This window comes from Chanos chanos, chromosome 6 (assembly GCF_902362185.1).
Source record: "Chanos chanos chromosome 6, fChaCha1.1, whole genome shotgun sequence".
NCBI lineage: Eukaryota > Metazoa > Chordata > Actinopteri > Gonorynchiformes > Chanidae > Chanos > Chanos chanos.
In genome coordinates, this window is record NC_044500.1 from 2,807,217 (window position 1) to 2,825,512 (window position 18,296).

General features: G+C 43.7%; 1 protein-coding gene across 1 annotated transcript; it reads left to right on the plus strand.

Annotated features, from left to right (window-relative positions):
* The first annotated feature begins 8,354 nt into the window (after window positions 1–8,354).
* Window positions 8,355–16,524, plus strand: LOC115814015 (immunoglobulin superfamily member 11-like). Its single transcript, XM_030776727.1, has 7 exons — window positions 8,355–8,362; window positions 8,666–8,669; window positions 13,351–13,558; window positions 13,871–14,026; window positions 15,133–15,255; window positions 15,405–15,552; window positions 16,047–16,524. Exons 1-7 carry the CDS (start codon window positions 8,355–8,357, stop codon window positions 16,522–16,524), a joined length of 1,125 nt encoding a protein of 374 aa, XP_030632587.1.
* Window positions 16,525–18,296: the final 1,772 nt, after the last annotated feature.

Consider the following 18,296-nt stretch of genomic DNA (forward strand, 5'->3'; position numbering starts at 1 on the left):
ACAGTGAGGGGTGTCAGGTGTTACAGTGAGGGGTGTCTGTTAGGTGTTACAGTGAGGGGTGTCTGTTAGGTGTTACAGTGAGGGGTGTTTGTTAGGTGTGACAGTGAGGGGTGTCTGTTAGGTGTTACAGTGAGGGGTGTCAGGTGTTACAGTGAGGGGTGTCAGGTGTTACAGTGAGGGGTGTCTGTTAGGTGTTACAGTGAGGGGTGTCTGTTAGGTGTTACAGTGAGGGGTGTTTGTTAGGTGTGACAGTGAGGGGTGTCAGGTGTTACAGTGAGGGGTGTCTGTTAGGTGTTACAGTGAGGGGTGTCTGTTAGGTGTTACAGTGAGGGGTGTCTGTTAGGTGTTACAGTGAGGGGTGTCTGTTAGGTGTTACAGTGAGGGGTGTCTGTTGGGTGTTACAGTGAGGGGTGTCTGTTAGGTGTGACAGTGAGGGGCGTCTGTTAGGTGTGACAGTGAGGGGTGTCTGTTAGGTGTTACAGTGAGGGGTGTCTGTTAGGTGTTACAGTGAGGGGTGTCTGTGAGGTGTTACAGTGAGGGGTGTCTGTTAGGTGTTGCAGTGAGGGGTGTCTGTTAGGTGTGACAGTGAGGGGCGTCTGTTAGGTGTGACAGTGAGGGGCGTCTGTTAGGTGTGACAGTGAGGGGTGTCTGTTAGGTGTTACAGTGAGGGGTGTCTGTTAGGTGTTACAGTGAGGGGTGTCTGTTAGGTGTTACAGTGAGGGGTGTCTGTTAGGTGTTGCAGTGAGGGGTGTCTGTTAGGTGTTACAGTGAGGGGTGTCTGTTAGGTGTTACAGTGAGGGATGTTTGTTAGGTGTTACAGTGAGGGGTGTCTGTTAGGTGTTACAGTGAGGGGTGTCTGTTAGGTGTTACAGTGAGGGGTGTCTGTTAGGTGTTACAGTGAGGGGTGTCTGTTTTGGTGTGCATTGGCCCTGAACACAGGGAGGCCTGGGCCATAAAGAGAGAACTGGGATCAAAGGGGATGGGGATAGAGAGACAGAGTGTGAGTGATGGAGAGAGATAAGGAAGGGTGAAAAAGAGAGAGAGAGTTTACACAACTGCAACTTTAATTACTAAGGAACACTGAAGGTTAACAAATGTCCTTTTCTCTCTGAAAGCTGCATAGTGTCTGCCCGACAGTGTAGTATGTATGTTCAGATGTATGTGTGTGCATGGTTATGTTTCCATGTGCAAGAGTGATTTTTCTCTTTCACTCTCTCTGGTTACTTGTATGTACGGATGTGTGTGTGTGGTCTTTGTGTTTGTGTGTGTGTGTGTTTGTATTCCTGTATTTATGTGTGTTATTTGTTTCTCTATCTGGGTAAGTTTGGTTTTTTTCATTTGTCTTTTTCTCAGAGTGTAAGTGTGTGTTTATTTATGTCTGTGTCTGTGTGTGTATGTGTGTGTGTGTCTTAGAATTATATGTGTGAAGGATTTATTGATATTTTAAGTGAAACTTAGATATCTCTATTTTGTTAGTAATTGTTATTCTGTATTTGTTTATGTTCGTGCGCATGTGTGTGTGTTTGTCTATAAATGAGGAGATGTGAGTGTAATATCCATATGTATCATTTTGTTTCCAGGCTGTATAGCTGTAAACTGACAGAGAAAAGTTGTGAAGTTCTGGCATCAGTTTTCAGCTCAAACTCCTCCAGTCTGAGAGAACTGGACCTGAATTTTAATAATCTGTGTGATTCAGGAGTGGAGAAGCTCTCTGTTGGACTGAAGGATTCTCACTGTAAACTGGAGACACTGTGGTAAGATCATCTCTCTGAGAGTCACACATGACCTGCTCTTCACTACAGCACATTCTCTAACAGTGAGTTTATAGTGTAGATTTTAGTAATATTCTAGTGAATGTGTGAATTAGGTTCAAATGAACCAAAAGAGATGATGAATGAGGATAAAATGAGAATTTATTTTGTGTGTCCAAACCAGCCAAATCTCTGAGGTTTTCTCTTTCTCATATACACAGATGTAATAGAGAGTTTGTGAGAAAACCTGTCTGATGTGAACACTGTAGTGAAATGAAGTAACAGAAGAGTCAGATAAACAGGCTTCTTCTCTGACTGAAAGAATCAAATACACAACAGAAACAATGTTCCAGCTGGTGAAAAGTAGAACTGATTCAGTGTCTACACTGTATACTGTATACTGTAGAGATTCCTCTACATCACAAACTAATCCATCCTGAAACATATCAGACAGCAGTTTTAAACTCTTCTGTTAATGCTCATGTCAAAGGGATTGAGAGACAATGGTCTGAGTTTCACTTATACTCTCTATGAATGTAGCAAAACCTGTCATACTCATTAATGCCTAACACACACACACAAACACACACACACACACACACACACACATACTGTTTCCCTCTTTCTCTCTCTATCTCTCTCTCTCTCTTTTTCTCCCCCTCTCTCTCTCTCTCCCTCTCTCTCTCTCTCTCTCTGAGTGCATGCTGGGAGTGACAGGGACAGAGTTGGTGTGTGAGAGAGACTGTCCCTGCAGCTTGAGTTAGTTTTCTGATTTCTTCTCTCTCTCTTATTTCTTTAAATCACTGACAGTCTATTTTAGTTAGTGTTTATTCTGGTTAATAAGTGAAATCAGGGCGGGTTATTAGTATTTATATTTACATTGTTTTACATTTACATTTATTCATTTAACAGATGCTTTTATCCAAAGTGACTTTCAAGACAGAAACCAAACCAAGCATGTAGCCATTAAGGAACTGTCTGTTGTCTAAGTGCCACCACTAAGTTCAGTATCAGAGCAGATCCAAATGAATGAATGTTAAGGAAAATAAAAGAGTGAACTACAGGTGGGTCAAAAGCTCCCATCATATAAACTATCCAGTTCCTCCAACCACCAGTATCACAAAATAAGTGCTGAGTAGTGCCAGTGTTAGAGGGAGGGAAATCTACATTATAAAAGTCAGTGCACAGAGGACTGTATAATCATCAGCATAGATTTACAGCCTTTATAAGGACATGTCATGATACATACACCACAGAAAGATGAGTAAAACACTGGACCATTTGAGTCATTAAGACAGTAGAGAGGAGTCCAGTATAGAGGGGTGGGTGAGTTTGTGGGTGTCAGAGTAAGAGATTCCTAAACAAAGGTGAGTCTTTAGGCGCTTCTTGAAAACTGTGAGGGAGTCAGCAAACTGGATGGAATTGGGCGACTCATTCCACCATCAAGAGACCAGACATGCTAAGAGTCCAGTTTATGAGTTTGTGCTGTGAGATGGTGGAATCAGCAAACACCGTTCCCTCCCAGACTGTAGAGGGTGAGATGGGATGTGGGTCCTAATGAGTGACCTGATGTGTGGAGACAATGTTCCACTGGTTGATCTGAAAGCACAATCAGGGATTTACACTTGATGTGGACAGATACAGGGAGTCAGTGGAGGGAGATGAGGAGGGTGTGTTTTTAGTATTTATTTTGGTTAATAAGTGAAGACAGGGTTGAGTGTTAGTCATTATGTTAGTGAATAAGTGAAGACAGGGTTGAGTGTTAGTATTTATGTTAGTGAATAAGTGGAGACAGGGTTGAATGTTAGTATTTATGTTAGTGAATAAGTGGAGACAGGATGTTTGGTGTGTGTGTGTCTTTGGTGCCATGTCATATGTATGAGAACAGTGTGAAGTCAGTGAGTGTCAGTTTGTCACTACAGCAGCTGAATGTGTTTTAGAAGAGGAGGGTGGTGAGGAAATCAGTATGGAAGATGATGAAACAGTGTTGAGGGTAGCAGGATAAAAAAGGAAACCAAAGAGAAGTGTATGTGAAAAAAGACAAAGAAAGGTGTGGTAAGAGAGTCAGTGTTGTTTATAGCAGAGACACAGAGTGACAGGAGGAATGAAACAGACTGGAAAAGAGAATGGGGGGGTGTTGTTCTGAGTCAGAAAGAGGAAGAAGAGGTTGAGGGAGGTTCATGGCAGTCAGAGTTCAGTATGATCATGTCTCAATGCTCTTTATGAATGTTTATCCTCCAACAGTTACACACCTTATGTGAGCTTGGCTTCAGCCCACGTCTTATGTCCCTGATCCAGGTTTTGTGTGAGGACATTGAGAGTGTGGTGAAGATTAATGGTGATTTGAGTGTTTCCTTTAAAGATCCATAGAGACATAAGACAGGGGTACTCACTGTGTGGAATCATTAACTCACTGTCTGTTTTTCACTGTTACATCTCAATAGTTATAAAAGTCTTTGGTCTGTCAGTGTATATGTATTCGTATGTTTCTGTTTGTTTGTTTCTTGTGTTTGTGTATCTGATTGTCTGTGTCTCCCTGCATGTGATTGTTTACATGTGTGTCTCTCTGTATAATCAGTGTATGTCTCTCTCTGTCTCTCAGTGTATGTGTGTAAAATGTGTGTGGATGTGTTGGTGTGTGTCTCTCTCTGTCTTTTAACAAAGAAGTGACATTATGTTTATTCACCAGTTTATGGGACGACTCATTCCAAAGTCCCATACCTGGAAGATCCCACACCACTGCACCACAATCACACTCAAGACCTGCACCAAGGTGGCACATAGTTTTACATATTTGGGACTTTGTTTATTTTAAAAAACAACAACAACAACAAAAAAGAACCAAAACCCTGAAACTGATCTAAAAGCATAAAGTGTGGGCTGGTGCTGATGAGAGTCTAGACGGTGAGGAAACATCAGCACCTCTGGACAGGAGAGAACTACTTTCAAATTCACATTCACATTTTATTTGTCACACACACACACAGCCACACACAGTACAACATGCAGTGAAATGCTTATTCTGACTGTCTGAATGATAAAAAGAGCAAGACAGAGATAAGGATGAAAAATAGAATAAACATAAACAGAATAAACAGAGCATAAACAGAATGTAAAGAGAATATAAAGAATGGAATATAAGGGAGAATTGAAAAATACAGTATCAAATATAGAAGAGAAGGTCAGAAACGGGAGTAAAGTGCAGAGATGTGCAGTTTATGTGCAAGGTAGTGAACTGTGTAACATCACCATCACCATCAGGCTGAGGTAGTTTAGTGAATGAGATGAAGAGCAGACTTGTGTCATAAATAGTGTGGATAAAAAACAGGTGTAGTGCAAGGTCCAGATATGGGCTGTAGTGTCAGGTTGAGGGTCCAGTCCTAGTGATAGGTGATAGGATGGCATTTATGAGCTGTAGTGCAAAGGGTCCAGATATGGGGGTGTCGTGTAAAGAGGGTCCAGTGTCCAGCCCTAGGAGATGAGCTAAGAGTTGGCCTGGTTGAGGGTCCCAATGGCCTCAGGGAAGAAGCTCTTCCTCATTCTCTCTGTGTTGGCTTTCAAACAGCGGAGGCGCTTCTTTGAGCTCATCAGAGAGAAGAGTCCATTGTTGAGATGGCTGAGGTCCTTCACTGTCTTCCTGGCCTTGGTACAGCAGTGCTTGCTGTAGACAGACTGCAGGTCAGGGAGCTCAGTGCGGATGGTGCTCTCAGCTGATGGTACCACCCTCTGGAGAGCCCGCCTATCCTGCTTGGTGCTGTTCCCAAACCAGGCTGTGATGCTTCCCGTCAGGATGCTCTGGATGGTGCAGGTGTAAAAGTTCCTTAGCACCTTAGAGGGCAGTTAAAAGTCTCTTAAGTGTCTAAGGTGGTAGAGACGCTGACGAGCTTTCTTCACCAGGGTGTTGAGTTCTGCTGAGTTTTCTTTATTTGTACATGTTCATTTATTGTTTACTCTACACACAGACACACATATTCATGCACATTTAGGCTGTATTTCAGGTTAACAGTTAGTTTTCTTTATTTAGCAAGCTGGGGAGAGTAGCACACACAACTCGCCGTGTGTGTGTGTGTGTGTGTGTGTGTGTGTGTGTATGTGTGTGTCTGTGTCTGTGTATGTGTGTGTGTGTGTGTGTGAGTCCACATGCATGCTTCACTCTCTCTGTCTCTGGCTGAGTATGTGTGTGTGTATGTGTGTGTGTGTCTGTTTCTCTTTCTGTCTGGATAAATGTGTTTGTTTTTCTCTTTGTATAAGTGTGTGTTTATCTGTTTGACTTTCTCTGAAAGTGCACGTCTGTCTGGTTGTGTCTTCAGTGTAGCTGGGATTTAATGATACTGTCAACCGATTAAAATAAGTTTTTATCAGATGTTCATACCATGTGACTTAAAATACTGGAGAATGAATTTCAGTTGATTTTCCTCTTTAATATAAAACTTCCTGATGAACTGAGCTGTGTGTCCTGAGCTGAAAGTGTGAAGAGTGTGTCTCTGTTCTCTCTGTAGGCTGAGATGGTGTGGTATCACAGATGAAGGCTGTGCTGCTCTGGCTTCAGCTCTGACATCAAACCCCTCACACCTGAGAAAACTGTATCTGTATGGCAATAATAACATAACAGACACAGGAGAGAATCTTCTCTCTGCTCTAAAGGATGATCCACAGAATAAACTGGAGACACTAGAGTGAGTAATGACATATTTAAATGAGATTAAATTTCTTATCGTCATGGAGACATATAAATGGTGTAGTGTCCTTTCACTGGCAAAGTGGCTCAGTGTCAGACTGTCACACACAAAGAAATGTAGTCTTATTCTCATCTTTTTTCACCAAGCTTAAGTTTTGTTTGTATCACATTTTGTGGTTGTTTTTCTGAATGACTCTCAAGGGTGTAATGTCTGTAACTGTAATGTCATGAATATTTATGAGTAGGTTTGAGTGACACATCTCTTTTACTGTCCTTAGGTTCTGGTAAACACTGATGGATGTGAATTAGACAGTCAGTGAGAGAATCCAGTCTGGGTGTGGTGATCTTTAACTGAATGGCTGTCAGAGACTCATGAGACTCAGAGTCAAGGTGAATTGAAGGTCAGAGACATGGAATATGAAGATGAAGACAGTAGTTGATGTGAAAACACGTCTTGTCTCTGTTACTGAGAGACTGGGAGGTAGAGAAGTGAGTGGAGAGGACCCTCCTGCACACATTCAACACCAGAGTCACTCACTCATCACTCCATCCTCTCATCCTTCTCATCACTCCATCCTCTCATCTTTTCACACTGATGATTGTGTAATTACCCAGAATCCTCAGTGCCCTGTTATCAGTTGGGATATGGACATAACTGAATAATGACCCCAGATCCAAGGATCCATTCACAGATACTGAGGACTGTATACATGTGAAATACTGTTTTGTTTCTGATGTTTTTACTTTTATTTTAAATTGGATTAAAAGCAGGAGAAGTTTTAGTGTCGCTGATTTGGTGTAAAAAATTGAGTTTGTAAATATGGGTGAAATGTAAGTGATTATTGTCCGGAGGACAGAGAATTCAAATAAACTGTCTGTGGCTTAAATAAATATTAAAAAATGTATACGTTATTTACTGTCTGTTACCGTGGTGAATTTCAAATTAAAATAGAGGAACTGTAAGGTCTTCAGCTGCTGTTCCCTCTGCTGGTCACTAGAGGGCGACAGATTTTTCTGTTTACTACAGTTTCTCTGTATTGCTAAAATACTAAACCCCATTCTCTGAACGAAATGCTCAGTGGCCTAAACCCATTTATTGAATTATTGAATTAATCACTCTTTTGGCAAAACCATCAACAATCTTCACCAAATTAGATACAATTTACAGATCTCATTTTCTCTTTTTGTAAAACTCTAAATTCTCACTCACTAACACACATTTTACACTGTGATGCACTTGTGATGTATAATGGTGACCACAGGTGGCAGAAGTTAAACACAATTACAGCACAGATGTCATAGCTTCCACACAACAACTCAAAACTGTTCACACTAGTTGCTAATGATGTGATGAAACCAATATAAGGCAGTTCAGAGTGCACAGGTGAGTTGGGGGTTGATCCCAACAATGGATGGAAACAATCTGAGAGACAGAGGAGGAAGAGTGTGTGTAAGAGGTGGTGTATGAGGAGGAAGAGGAGGAGGACAATGAGGAAGAGCAAGACCAAGACCAGTCATTTCAGATGAAATTTGAGCAACTGTTATAGACCATGTTGTTGTTCATGGAATGACAATGAGAGAAACAGGACAAAGACGACAACCCAATCTCAGCAGATTCTCTGTGGACACTATAATCAGGGGATTCAGAGAAGAGAACAGGTTTTTTTTTTTTGTTTTTTTACTTCTGTGGTCATTGAAAGTTTCCTGTATACACATGTACAGATCAACACATCACTTTGCCAATATACAGTAAAGGAGTAGTGGAGGGTGGGATGGGGGGGGGGGGGGGGGGGGTGTAAACTTCACACTCTTGGAGAAGAGTCAGATGTAAGAGAACTGATTTGTTTAAAGTAAATAAATGATGTTTTATGACACATGACTGTGTCTCTCTTCCACACTGTTCAGTTCCACTCATGTTGATAATCATGGGCAGGTAAAAGTCCCTGTGTTCTGTGTGAATGGAGTTGAATCAGAGCTTGTGCTGCACTTTGTATCTCTTCCCCCAGCACCCAACATTTTCCCATGTTTACAGTCAGTACCACTGATCAACATGTGAGAGTCTTTGACCAGTTACTGAAATATTAACCCCTCTGACTATTCCACATATACATGTTTTTGTTCTTCCCTCAACTGTGGGAAAACAGAATGACAGTGAAGGAGAAATCAGACAGAAGATGGAGAGATGACACCTCCCCAGTTTGACTCTCATTCCTTTACCACACTCTCCATTTCTCAGCCCTGTGACCTTCTGTTAGAGCAGTGCTCACTTTTTCTTACATTTTGTCTAAGCTTAACTGGCATTCAAAGGAGATGAACAATCCCTGTCCTAAAATCACTTAGTCACTTTACAGTGTGATTTCATACACAGTGAATACAGCTACACAACACCACCCTCCACCCTCACTACTGCCATTAACATACAGCTACACAACACCACCCTCCACCCTCACTACTGCCATTAACATACAGCTACACAACACCACCCTCACTACTGCCATTAACATACAGCTACACAACACCACCCTCACTACTGTCATTAACATACAGCTACACAACACCACCCTCCACCCTCACTACTGTCATTAACATACAGCTACACAACACCACCCTCACTACTGCCATTAACATACAGCTACACAACACCACCCTCCACCCTCACTACATCCATTAACATACAGCTACACAACACCACCCTAACTACTGCCATTAACATACAGCTACACAACACCACCCTCCACCCTCACTACTGCCATTAACATACAGCTACACAACACCACCCTCACTACTGCCATTAACATACAGCTACACAACACCACCCTCCACCCTCACTACTACCATTAACATACAGCTACACAACACCACCCTCCACACTCACTACTGCCATTAACATACAGCTACACAACACCACCCTCCACCCTCACTACTGCCATTAACATACAACTACACAACACCACCCTCACCACTGCCATTAACATACAGCTAAACAACACCACCCTCACTACTGCCATTAACATACAGCTACACAACACCACCCTCCACCTTCACTACTGCCATTAACATACAGCTACACAACACCACCCTCACTACTGCAATTAACATACAACTACACAACACCACCCTCCACCCTCACTACTGCCATTAACATACAGCTACACAACACCACCCTCCACACTCACTACTGCCATTAACATACAGCTACACAACACCACCCTCCACCCTCACTACTGCCATTAACATACAACTACACAACACCACCCTCCACCTTCACTACTGCCATTAACATACAGCTACACAACACCACCCTCACTACTGCAATTAACATACAACTACACAACACCACCCTCCACCCTCACTACTGTCATTAACATACAGCTACACAACACCACCCTCCACTCTCACAACTATCATTAACATACAGCTACACAACACCACCCTCCACACTCACTACTGCCATTAACATACAGCTACACAACACCACCCTCACTACTGCCATTAACATACAGCTACACAACACCACCCTCCACACTCACTACTGCCATTAACATACAACTACACAACACCACCCTCCACCCTCACTACTGCCATTAACATACAGCTACACAACACAACCCTCACTACTGCCATTAACATACAGCTACACAACACCACCCTCCACCCTCACTACTGCCATTAACATACAGCTACACAACACCACCCTCACTACTGCCATTAACATACAGCTACACAACACCACCCTCCACACTCACTACTGCCATTAACATACAACTACACAACACCACCCTCCACCCTCACTACTGCCATTAACATACAGCTACACAACACCACCCTCACTACTGCCATTAACATACAGCTACACAACACCACCCTCCACCCTCACTACTGTCATTAACATACAGCTACACAACACCACCCTCCACTCTCACAACTATCATTAACATACAGCTACACAACACCACCCTCACTACTGCCATTAACATACAGCTACACAACACCACCCTCCACCCTCACTACAGCCATTAACATACAGCTACACAACACCACCCTCACTACTGCCATTAACATACAGCTACACAACACCACCCTCCACCCTCACTACTGCCATTAACATACAGCTACACAACACGACCCTCACTACTGCCATTAACATACAGCTAAACAACACCACCCTCCACCCTCACTACTGCCATTAACATACAGCTACACAACACCACCCTCCACCTTCACTACTGTCATTAACATACAGCTACACAACACCACCCTTCTCCCTCACTACTGCCATTAACATACAGCTACACAACACCACCCTCCACCCTCACTACTGTCATTAACATACAGCTACACAACACCACCCTCACTACTGCAATTAACATACAGTTACACAACACCACCCTCCACCCTCACTACTGCCATTAACATACAACTACACAACACCACCCTCCACCCTCACTACTGCCATTAACATACAGCTACACAACACCACCCTCCACCCTCACTACTGCCATTAACATACGGCTACACAACACCACCCTCACTACTTCCATTAACATACAGCTACACAACACCACCCTCCACCCTCACTACTGCCATTAACATACAGCTACACAACACCACCCTCACTATTGCAATTAACATACAACTACACAACACCACCCTCCACCCTCACTACTGCCATTAACATACAGCTACACAACACCACCCTCCACCCTCACTACTGCCATTAACATACAGCTACACAACACCACCCTCACTACTTCCATTAACATACAGCTAAACAACACCACCCTCCACCCTCACTACTGCCATTAACATACAGCTACACAACACCACCCTCCACCTTCACTACTGCCATTAACATACAGCTACACAACACCACCCTCCACACTCACTACTGCCATTAACATACAGCTACACAACACCACCCTCCACCCTCACTACTGCCATTAACATACAGCTACACAACACCACCCTCACTACTGCAATTAACATACAACTACACAACACCACTCTTCACCCTCACTACAGCCATTAACATAAAGCTACACAACACCACCCTCACTACTGCCATTAACATACAGCTACACAACACCACCCTCACTACTGTCATTAACATACAGCTACACAACACCACCCTCCACCCTCACTACTGTCATTAACATACAGCTACACAACACCACCCTCCACCCTCACTACTGTCATTAACATACAGCTACACAACACCACCCTCACTACTGCCATTAACATACAGTTACACAACACCACCCTCACTACTGTCATTAACATACAGCTACACAACACCACCCTCACTACTGTCATTAACATACAGCTACACAACACCACCCTCCACCCTCACTACTGCCATTAACATACAGCTACACAACACCACCCTCCACCCTCACTACATCCATTAACATACAGCTACACAACACCACCCTAACTACTGCCATTAACATACAGCTACACAACACCACCCTCCACCCTCACTACTGCCATTAACATACAGCTACACAACACCACCCTCACTACTGCCATTAACATACAGCTACACAACACCACCCTCCACCCTCACTACTACCATTAACATACAGCTACACAACACCACCCTCCACACTCACTACTGCCATTAACATACAGCTACACAACACCACCCTCCACCCTCACTACTGCCATTAACATACAACTACACAACACCACCCACCACCCTCACTACTGCTATTAACGTACAGCTACACAACACCACCCTCACTACTGCAATTAACATACAACTACACAACACCACCCTCCACCCTCACTACTGCCATTAACATACAGCTACACAACACCACCCTCACTACTGCCATTAACATACAGCTACACAACACCACCCTCCACCCTCACTACTGTCATTAACATACAGCTACACAACACCACCCTCCACTCTCACAACTGTCATTAACATACAGCTACACAACACCACCCTCACTACTGCCATTAACATACAGCTACACAACACCACCCTCACTACTGCAATTAACATACAGCTACACAACACCACCCTCCACCCTCACTACTGCCATTAACATACAGCTACACAACACCACCCTCCACCCTCACTACTGCCATTAACATACAGCTACACAACACCACCCTCCACACTCACTACTGCCATTAACATACAGCTACACAACACCACCCTCCACCCTCACTACTGTCATTAACATACAGCTACACAACACCACCCTCCACCCTCACTACTGCCATTAACATACAGCTACACAACACCACCCTCACCACTGCCATTAACATACAACTACACAACACCACCCTCCACCCTCACTACTGCCATTAACATACAGCTACACAACACTACTCTCCACCCTCACTACTGCCATTAACATACAGCTACACAACACCACCCTCCACACTCACTACTGCCATTAACATACAGCTACACAACACCACCCTCACTACTGCCATTAACATACAGCTACACAACACCACCCTCCACCCTCACTACTTCCATTAACATACAGCTACACAACACCACCCTCCACACTCACTACTGCCATTAACATACAGCTACACAACACCACCCTCACCACTGCCATCAACATACAGCTACACAACACCACCCTCAACCCTCACTACTGCCATTAACATACAGCTACACAACACCACCCTCACCACTGCCATTAACATACAGCTACACAACACCACCCTCCACCCTCACTACTGCCATTAACATACAGCTACACAACACCACCCTCACTACTGCCATTAACATACAGCTACACAACACCACCCTCACTACTGCTATTAACATACAGCTACACAACACCACCCTCAACCCTCACTACTGTTCTACCAGTCCTCTCTCTCTCTCTCTCTCTCTCTCTCTCTCTCTCTCTCTCTGTCTGTTTGTCTTTCATTCTCTTTCTCTGACAGGTGATTATCTACCAGGGGGGCCAGGTATTTAGTTTAGCCAATCGCATGAATGGCAGGGTGGGCTTTGTAGCCACCATGCCCAGTACAAGTGTCTCCATCTTAATTAACAACACCCAGCTCTCAGACACAGGGACCTACCAGTGTTTAGTCAACAACCTGCCCGACCGCGGCGGCCGTAACATCGGTGTGATTGGACTCACTGTGCTGGGTAAGGACAGGACGGGACAGTAAAACTTGATCTGTGTCCCTGTATATACAGCAGAAGACACTTTAGCTGTGGCAGATTCTCACTTAAATCATGAATCAGTTGATCAGTCAGTCCCAACATCACAGCCCTGTAGACTCTCCAGCATCAACATCTCTGTGTGTAGATGTTTAAGGTTTATACTCACTCTCTCTCTCTTTCTCTCTTTCTCTGACTGTCTGTGTGTGTGTGTGTGTGTGTGACTGTCCATGTATGTGCATGTGTCTCTCTCTCTCTGCCTGTCTGTCTGTCTCTCTCTCTCTCTCTCTCTCTCAGTGCCACCCTCCCTCCCGACCTGTCGTGTCCAGGGTTCTCTGGATGTGGGCAGTGACGTTATGCTGATGTGTGGATCAGAGGAGGGCATTCCCACGCCCACCTATGCCTGGGAGAAACTGGAGTCCGTTCCCAAGCTCCCCCACAATGCCATGCAAGGTATTAAGCCCCTGGCCGTGGGCGTGTCCTTTTGCCCCACCTTCACTGGTAAATGAGCTGCATTTTCACTGCTCTGACTTTCTCCTAGTGGCAACTACCCTGGCTGCTCCACTGTGTGTACGTGAGTCAGTGTGTGTGTGTGTGTGTGTGTGTGAGGTGTGTGTGTGTGTGTGTGTGTGGTGTGTGTGTGTGTATGTGTGTGTGTGTGTGTATGTGTGTGTGTGTGTGTGTGTGTGTGAGGTGTGTGTGTGTGTGTGTGAGGTGTGTGTGTGTGTGTGTGTGTGGTGTGTGTGTGTGTATGTGTGTGTGTGTGTGTTTGTGTGTGTGTGAGGTGTGTTTATGCGTACTCTCGTGTACGCTTGTGATTGGTCGTTTTTCCTCTTCTTTCCAAACGTGACGGTGAAACACTGAATGTCTCACTGCTGCATTAAAATAAGGCTACAGATACGAAGACTCCAGACTTCAGTTCACATACTGTCCATTCAAATGTAGACAAAGCCCTTTAAACTGCACAGTGTGTCCACTTAGAGAAATATGTCCAGAGGAACTTCATCCATCCCCACTGTGGAGAAGTGCAGCAGAGAAGGATGAATAGAAAACTGTTCTCCACGCAGTAGCCTTCTCTTTAAAGCAGTAGTCTTTACCTGCACATCATCTCTGCATCTGCTACTCTACAGAGCCGTTTCCCTCATAGTTGTGAGCTGGGAATTAAGCACTTAAAAATATATATATTCATACTGTGGCGCCCCCCTCTGTCAAAACTTGGTATTGTAAAATCACAGCTGTGTTGGTTGATTTTTCATGTGAGCGCTGATCAAATTTCAGAAAAATTTTTGACTGAACCTGACAATTTCATAAATTCATTTTACAGCTAAAATGTAATATAAAAATGTTTATAAATGTATAAATAATGACTACATTTACATATGTAACGTGACTTCTGTGTTAATCTGACTATATATACACCAAGAAAATCTTTCTATTACTTTCCCCTCAACTTACAATTTTTTTTCACTCTTAACCTCTCCCCCTAGTAGGAGAGACTTGTACAAGCACCTTGCTAATGAATCCTCTGTAACCAGGAAATGTTGTGAATTGGTTTACAGACCAGATGCTTGGAACAGTGATGCTCAGAAACATCAGCACTGGCACGTCTGGTCTCTACCAGTGCACAGCCTCCAACGCCATCGGAAAGAGCACCTGCCTACTTAACCTGCAAGTCATAGCGCGTAAGTCACCCAGCACTGAGCACAGCAGACGAGACAGGGCCTCTGTAAAGAGCAGACTCAGTCAGCAGCTTTCAAACGTGACAAACGAGATGTCATCGCCGGCCTGTTCACGGCCCGTTTGACACGTGACCCGTCTTTCTGTCCCGCAGCCCAGCCGCAGAGCGTGGCTCTCATCGCCGGCACCATCGCCACCGGAGTGCTGGCCCTCATCATCTGCTCCCTCTTGGTCCTGGTCACTCTCTTCTACTGGAGGAATAAGAACAAGTATGAGGAAGACGAGATTCCCAATGAGATCAGGTTAGATCCCACCAGCGCAGCAGTTATTCCCAATCACGGACCAGTGCCTCGCTCGCTTTCACTTCAATTAAGTTCCAGGTGTTTGGTACAGCTGTTACACTTGTGTTTTGAATGTAAGAAGAGTACAGTATTTACAGGCACTTTACAGATCTTACTACAGGTGTAACACGTTTTAGAGATGTTGCAAGTGTGAGCGTTACAAATGCTATAAGAATGAGGATGCTAACAAAAAAAGCCTGTGTTTCTTATAAATGTTACAGGTGTTACATTTGTAACACAGATTTGATTCACAGCAGTAACAGGTATGTTGCATAAAAGGAATGAGTTTACCAGGCACAGGGATCATGGGTGTGTGACAGTTACAAGCCTAAGAAGTGGATTATGGATATTTCCAGCATGAGCAACATGTGTTGTTGTTGAGCATAAACTCATAACTCCTTTGCTGGTCAATTTGTCATGAAGCTAATCTGTTCTCACCTACCTGACTGTCTCAGGGAAGATGACCTTCCCCCGAAGAGGTCGTCATCTGTGAAGGCGTTCCACGCCGACACCTCGTCCTCAGAGAACGACACTCTTACGTCCACAAACACCTACAACAGTCGCTACTGGCACAACCCCAAATCAAACTACGACACCAACTCCTACACCCGCTACAACGGGGACACCAGGCAAACCTTCACCGCCGGAAGCCACGGCGTGGGGGCCACCAACACAAGGCCCAATTACACCAATGGCAGCCACACCCTCCCTCCACCCAAGACTCTGGTGGTCACCACTAACTCCGCCCCCTCACCGCCCGTCATGACCAGAAGTAACGGCTCCCTCAGCCTGCGACCGCCCACCGCCACGCCAGCGGTGCTTGGGCACGGACAACACACGCATTCGTACGCCGTGAGCCAGGCCACGCTGGAGCGCATGGGCGCTGTGCCCGTAATGGTGCCAGCGCAGAGCAGAGCTGGCTCTCTGGTCTAACACAAACAAACCAACAAACGAAAGAACCTCCTCCAAACAAAAATAACAGACTGGCTTTTGTAACGCCATTCATCTGATGCCAACGTTTTGCTCCATTACTGATGAGAACCTGAGCTCCTCCTCCTCTTGCCATTGTTTCTATCTTCTGATGTCACTGGTCTGGCAATAAACTGGGTTCCCTGTCGATACAGAGACAACTCAGCAAGAATCCAGGGCTTCACAGAGAAAACTATTTGTCTGAAGGTTTCTAATTGGTAGGAAGTGTAGTTTAAGAGCAACATGTCCAAACGGCCATTAAGGAGCCTTGTCCAGTGTCCTCCCCAAACAATAAAGAACAGAGCATTTCAGAAAAAAGAAATAAGAAGAGATGAATGTGCATGTATGTCTAATTCAGAAGCATCAGAATAACATAAATTTATCTTATTGTTTTTATTGTATAGTCAGGTTGTTTATTCTGTATGAATATATGAGGGGAGAAGAAACTACTCAGTCTAAATAGTGTTTCTACAGTCTCTGAAAGGCTTTGGAGAAAAATGTATTGGGTTAGAGATGTGACCTTTGGTCTCTGAAGAATGGGGTGTTTCAGTGGTGGAGGGATCAGTGGCTGATGACTTTTGACACAGAGAGAAGAGAAATCCAGAAGAGACTGTCGTGTTTCCACAGAGATTCTCACAGCTGTTGTTTAGTTACGGTGCCTATGTCACTGTCTGCACTGGAGACGTCTCCCTCATGTGTTTTCTAATTCTAACTCAGACTAAATGACACAGTTTATTTAGATGAGTCTTAATAATCAAAGCCCTAACACAGCACTACACATGTTCTAGTCATAGCCTACCTCTAAAACCAACATTAAGAGAAATTAGTCAAAAATAGTCAGTGAGTAGCATTTTTAAACTGACTGAATATGGAAATACAACAGTCTGAGAAACTGTCTTTCACCTTGAGTAATAAAACTTGAATCTCCATTTCTACAAACATCAACAGCGTTGAGAAAATTCACTTCTGTACAGTTTCTTTATGTAACAAAGTCCATTTCCACTACGGTGCTGCTTTAAATCCAAGAGTAGAGATCTTTTATGATGCCCTATATACTTCATGAGAATATTATACTTAAAGATGTTTGAAAAGATGAACTTTTTGTGGTTTGTTTGTTTGGTTTTTTAAATACTGTAAATATTGTAACTATTGGTAGGCTTGAATGTGAATTAAAACATTCTTTTGTCCAATGGAAATCACCTAGGCATTTTATTTGGATGTGACTTTGGCTTCATAGACGCAGTTTGTTTGATCTGGTTACAGATTCATACAGATAATACCAGTGAAATATCAAACACTGCTCTTTGTACTAAATTTCTCCCAAATCACCATTTTACTTGGATTGCTGAACAATTTAAAAACATGGTGTAAAGATCTGTTTTAACTCGGGTTGTGTAAGATCTAGTACACAGTCTCTCCAACATTTCTCAAGTTCAACGATTTTTATAAATCCTGCCGCAATAAAGGTGAAGCCAACAGAGGTTCAGTTGACCTTGTTACTTCTCGTTACATGCTTCTTATATCAGCAGTGTGCCTGCTCTACACTCAAAATACAAACAGAAGTACAAAAATAAATACAAATTCAAATACAAATACAAACACAAATACAAATACAAATACAGAGATGAGCGATAGTGGCGTCCTTATTACTTTACTGCTTGTCTGAAATACATTTTTACAAAACAGGAGGAAGTGACATATACTGTGTATCAGTGCTTCTGTGGAGTTACTGACCA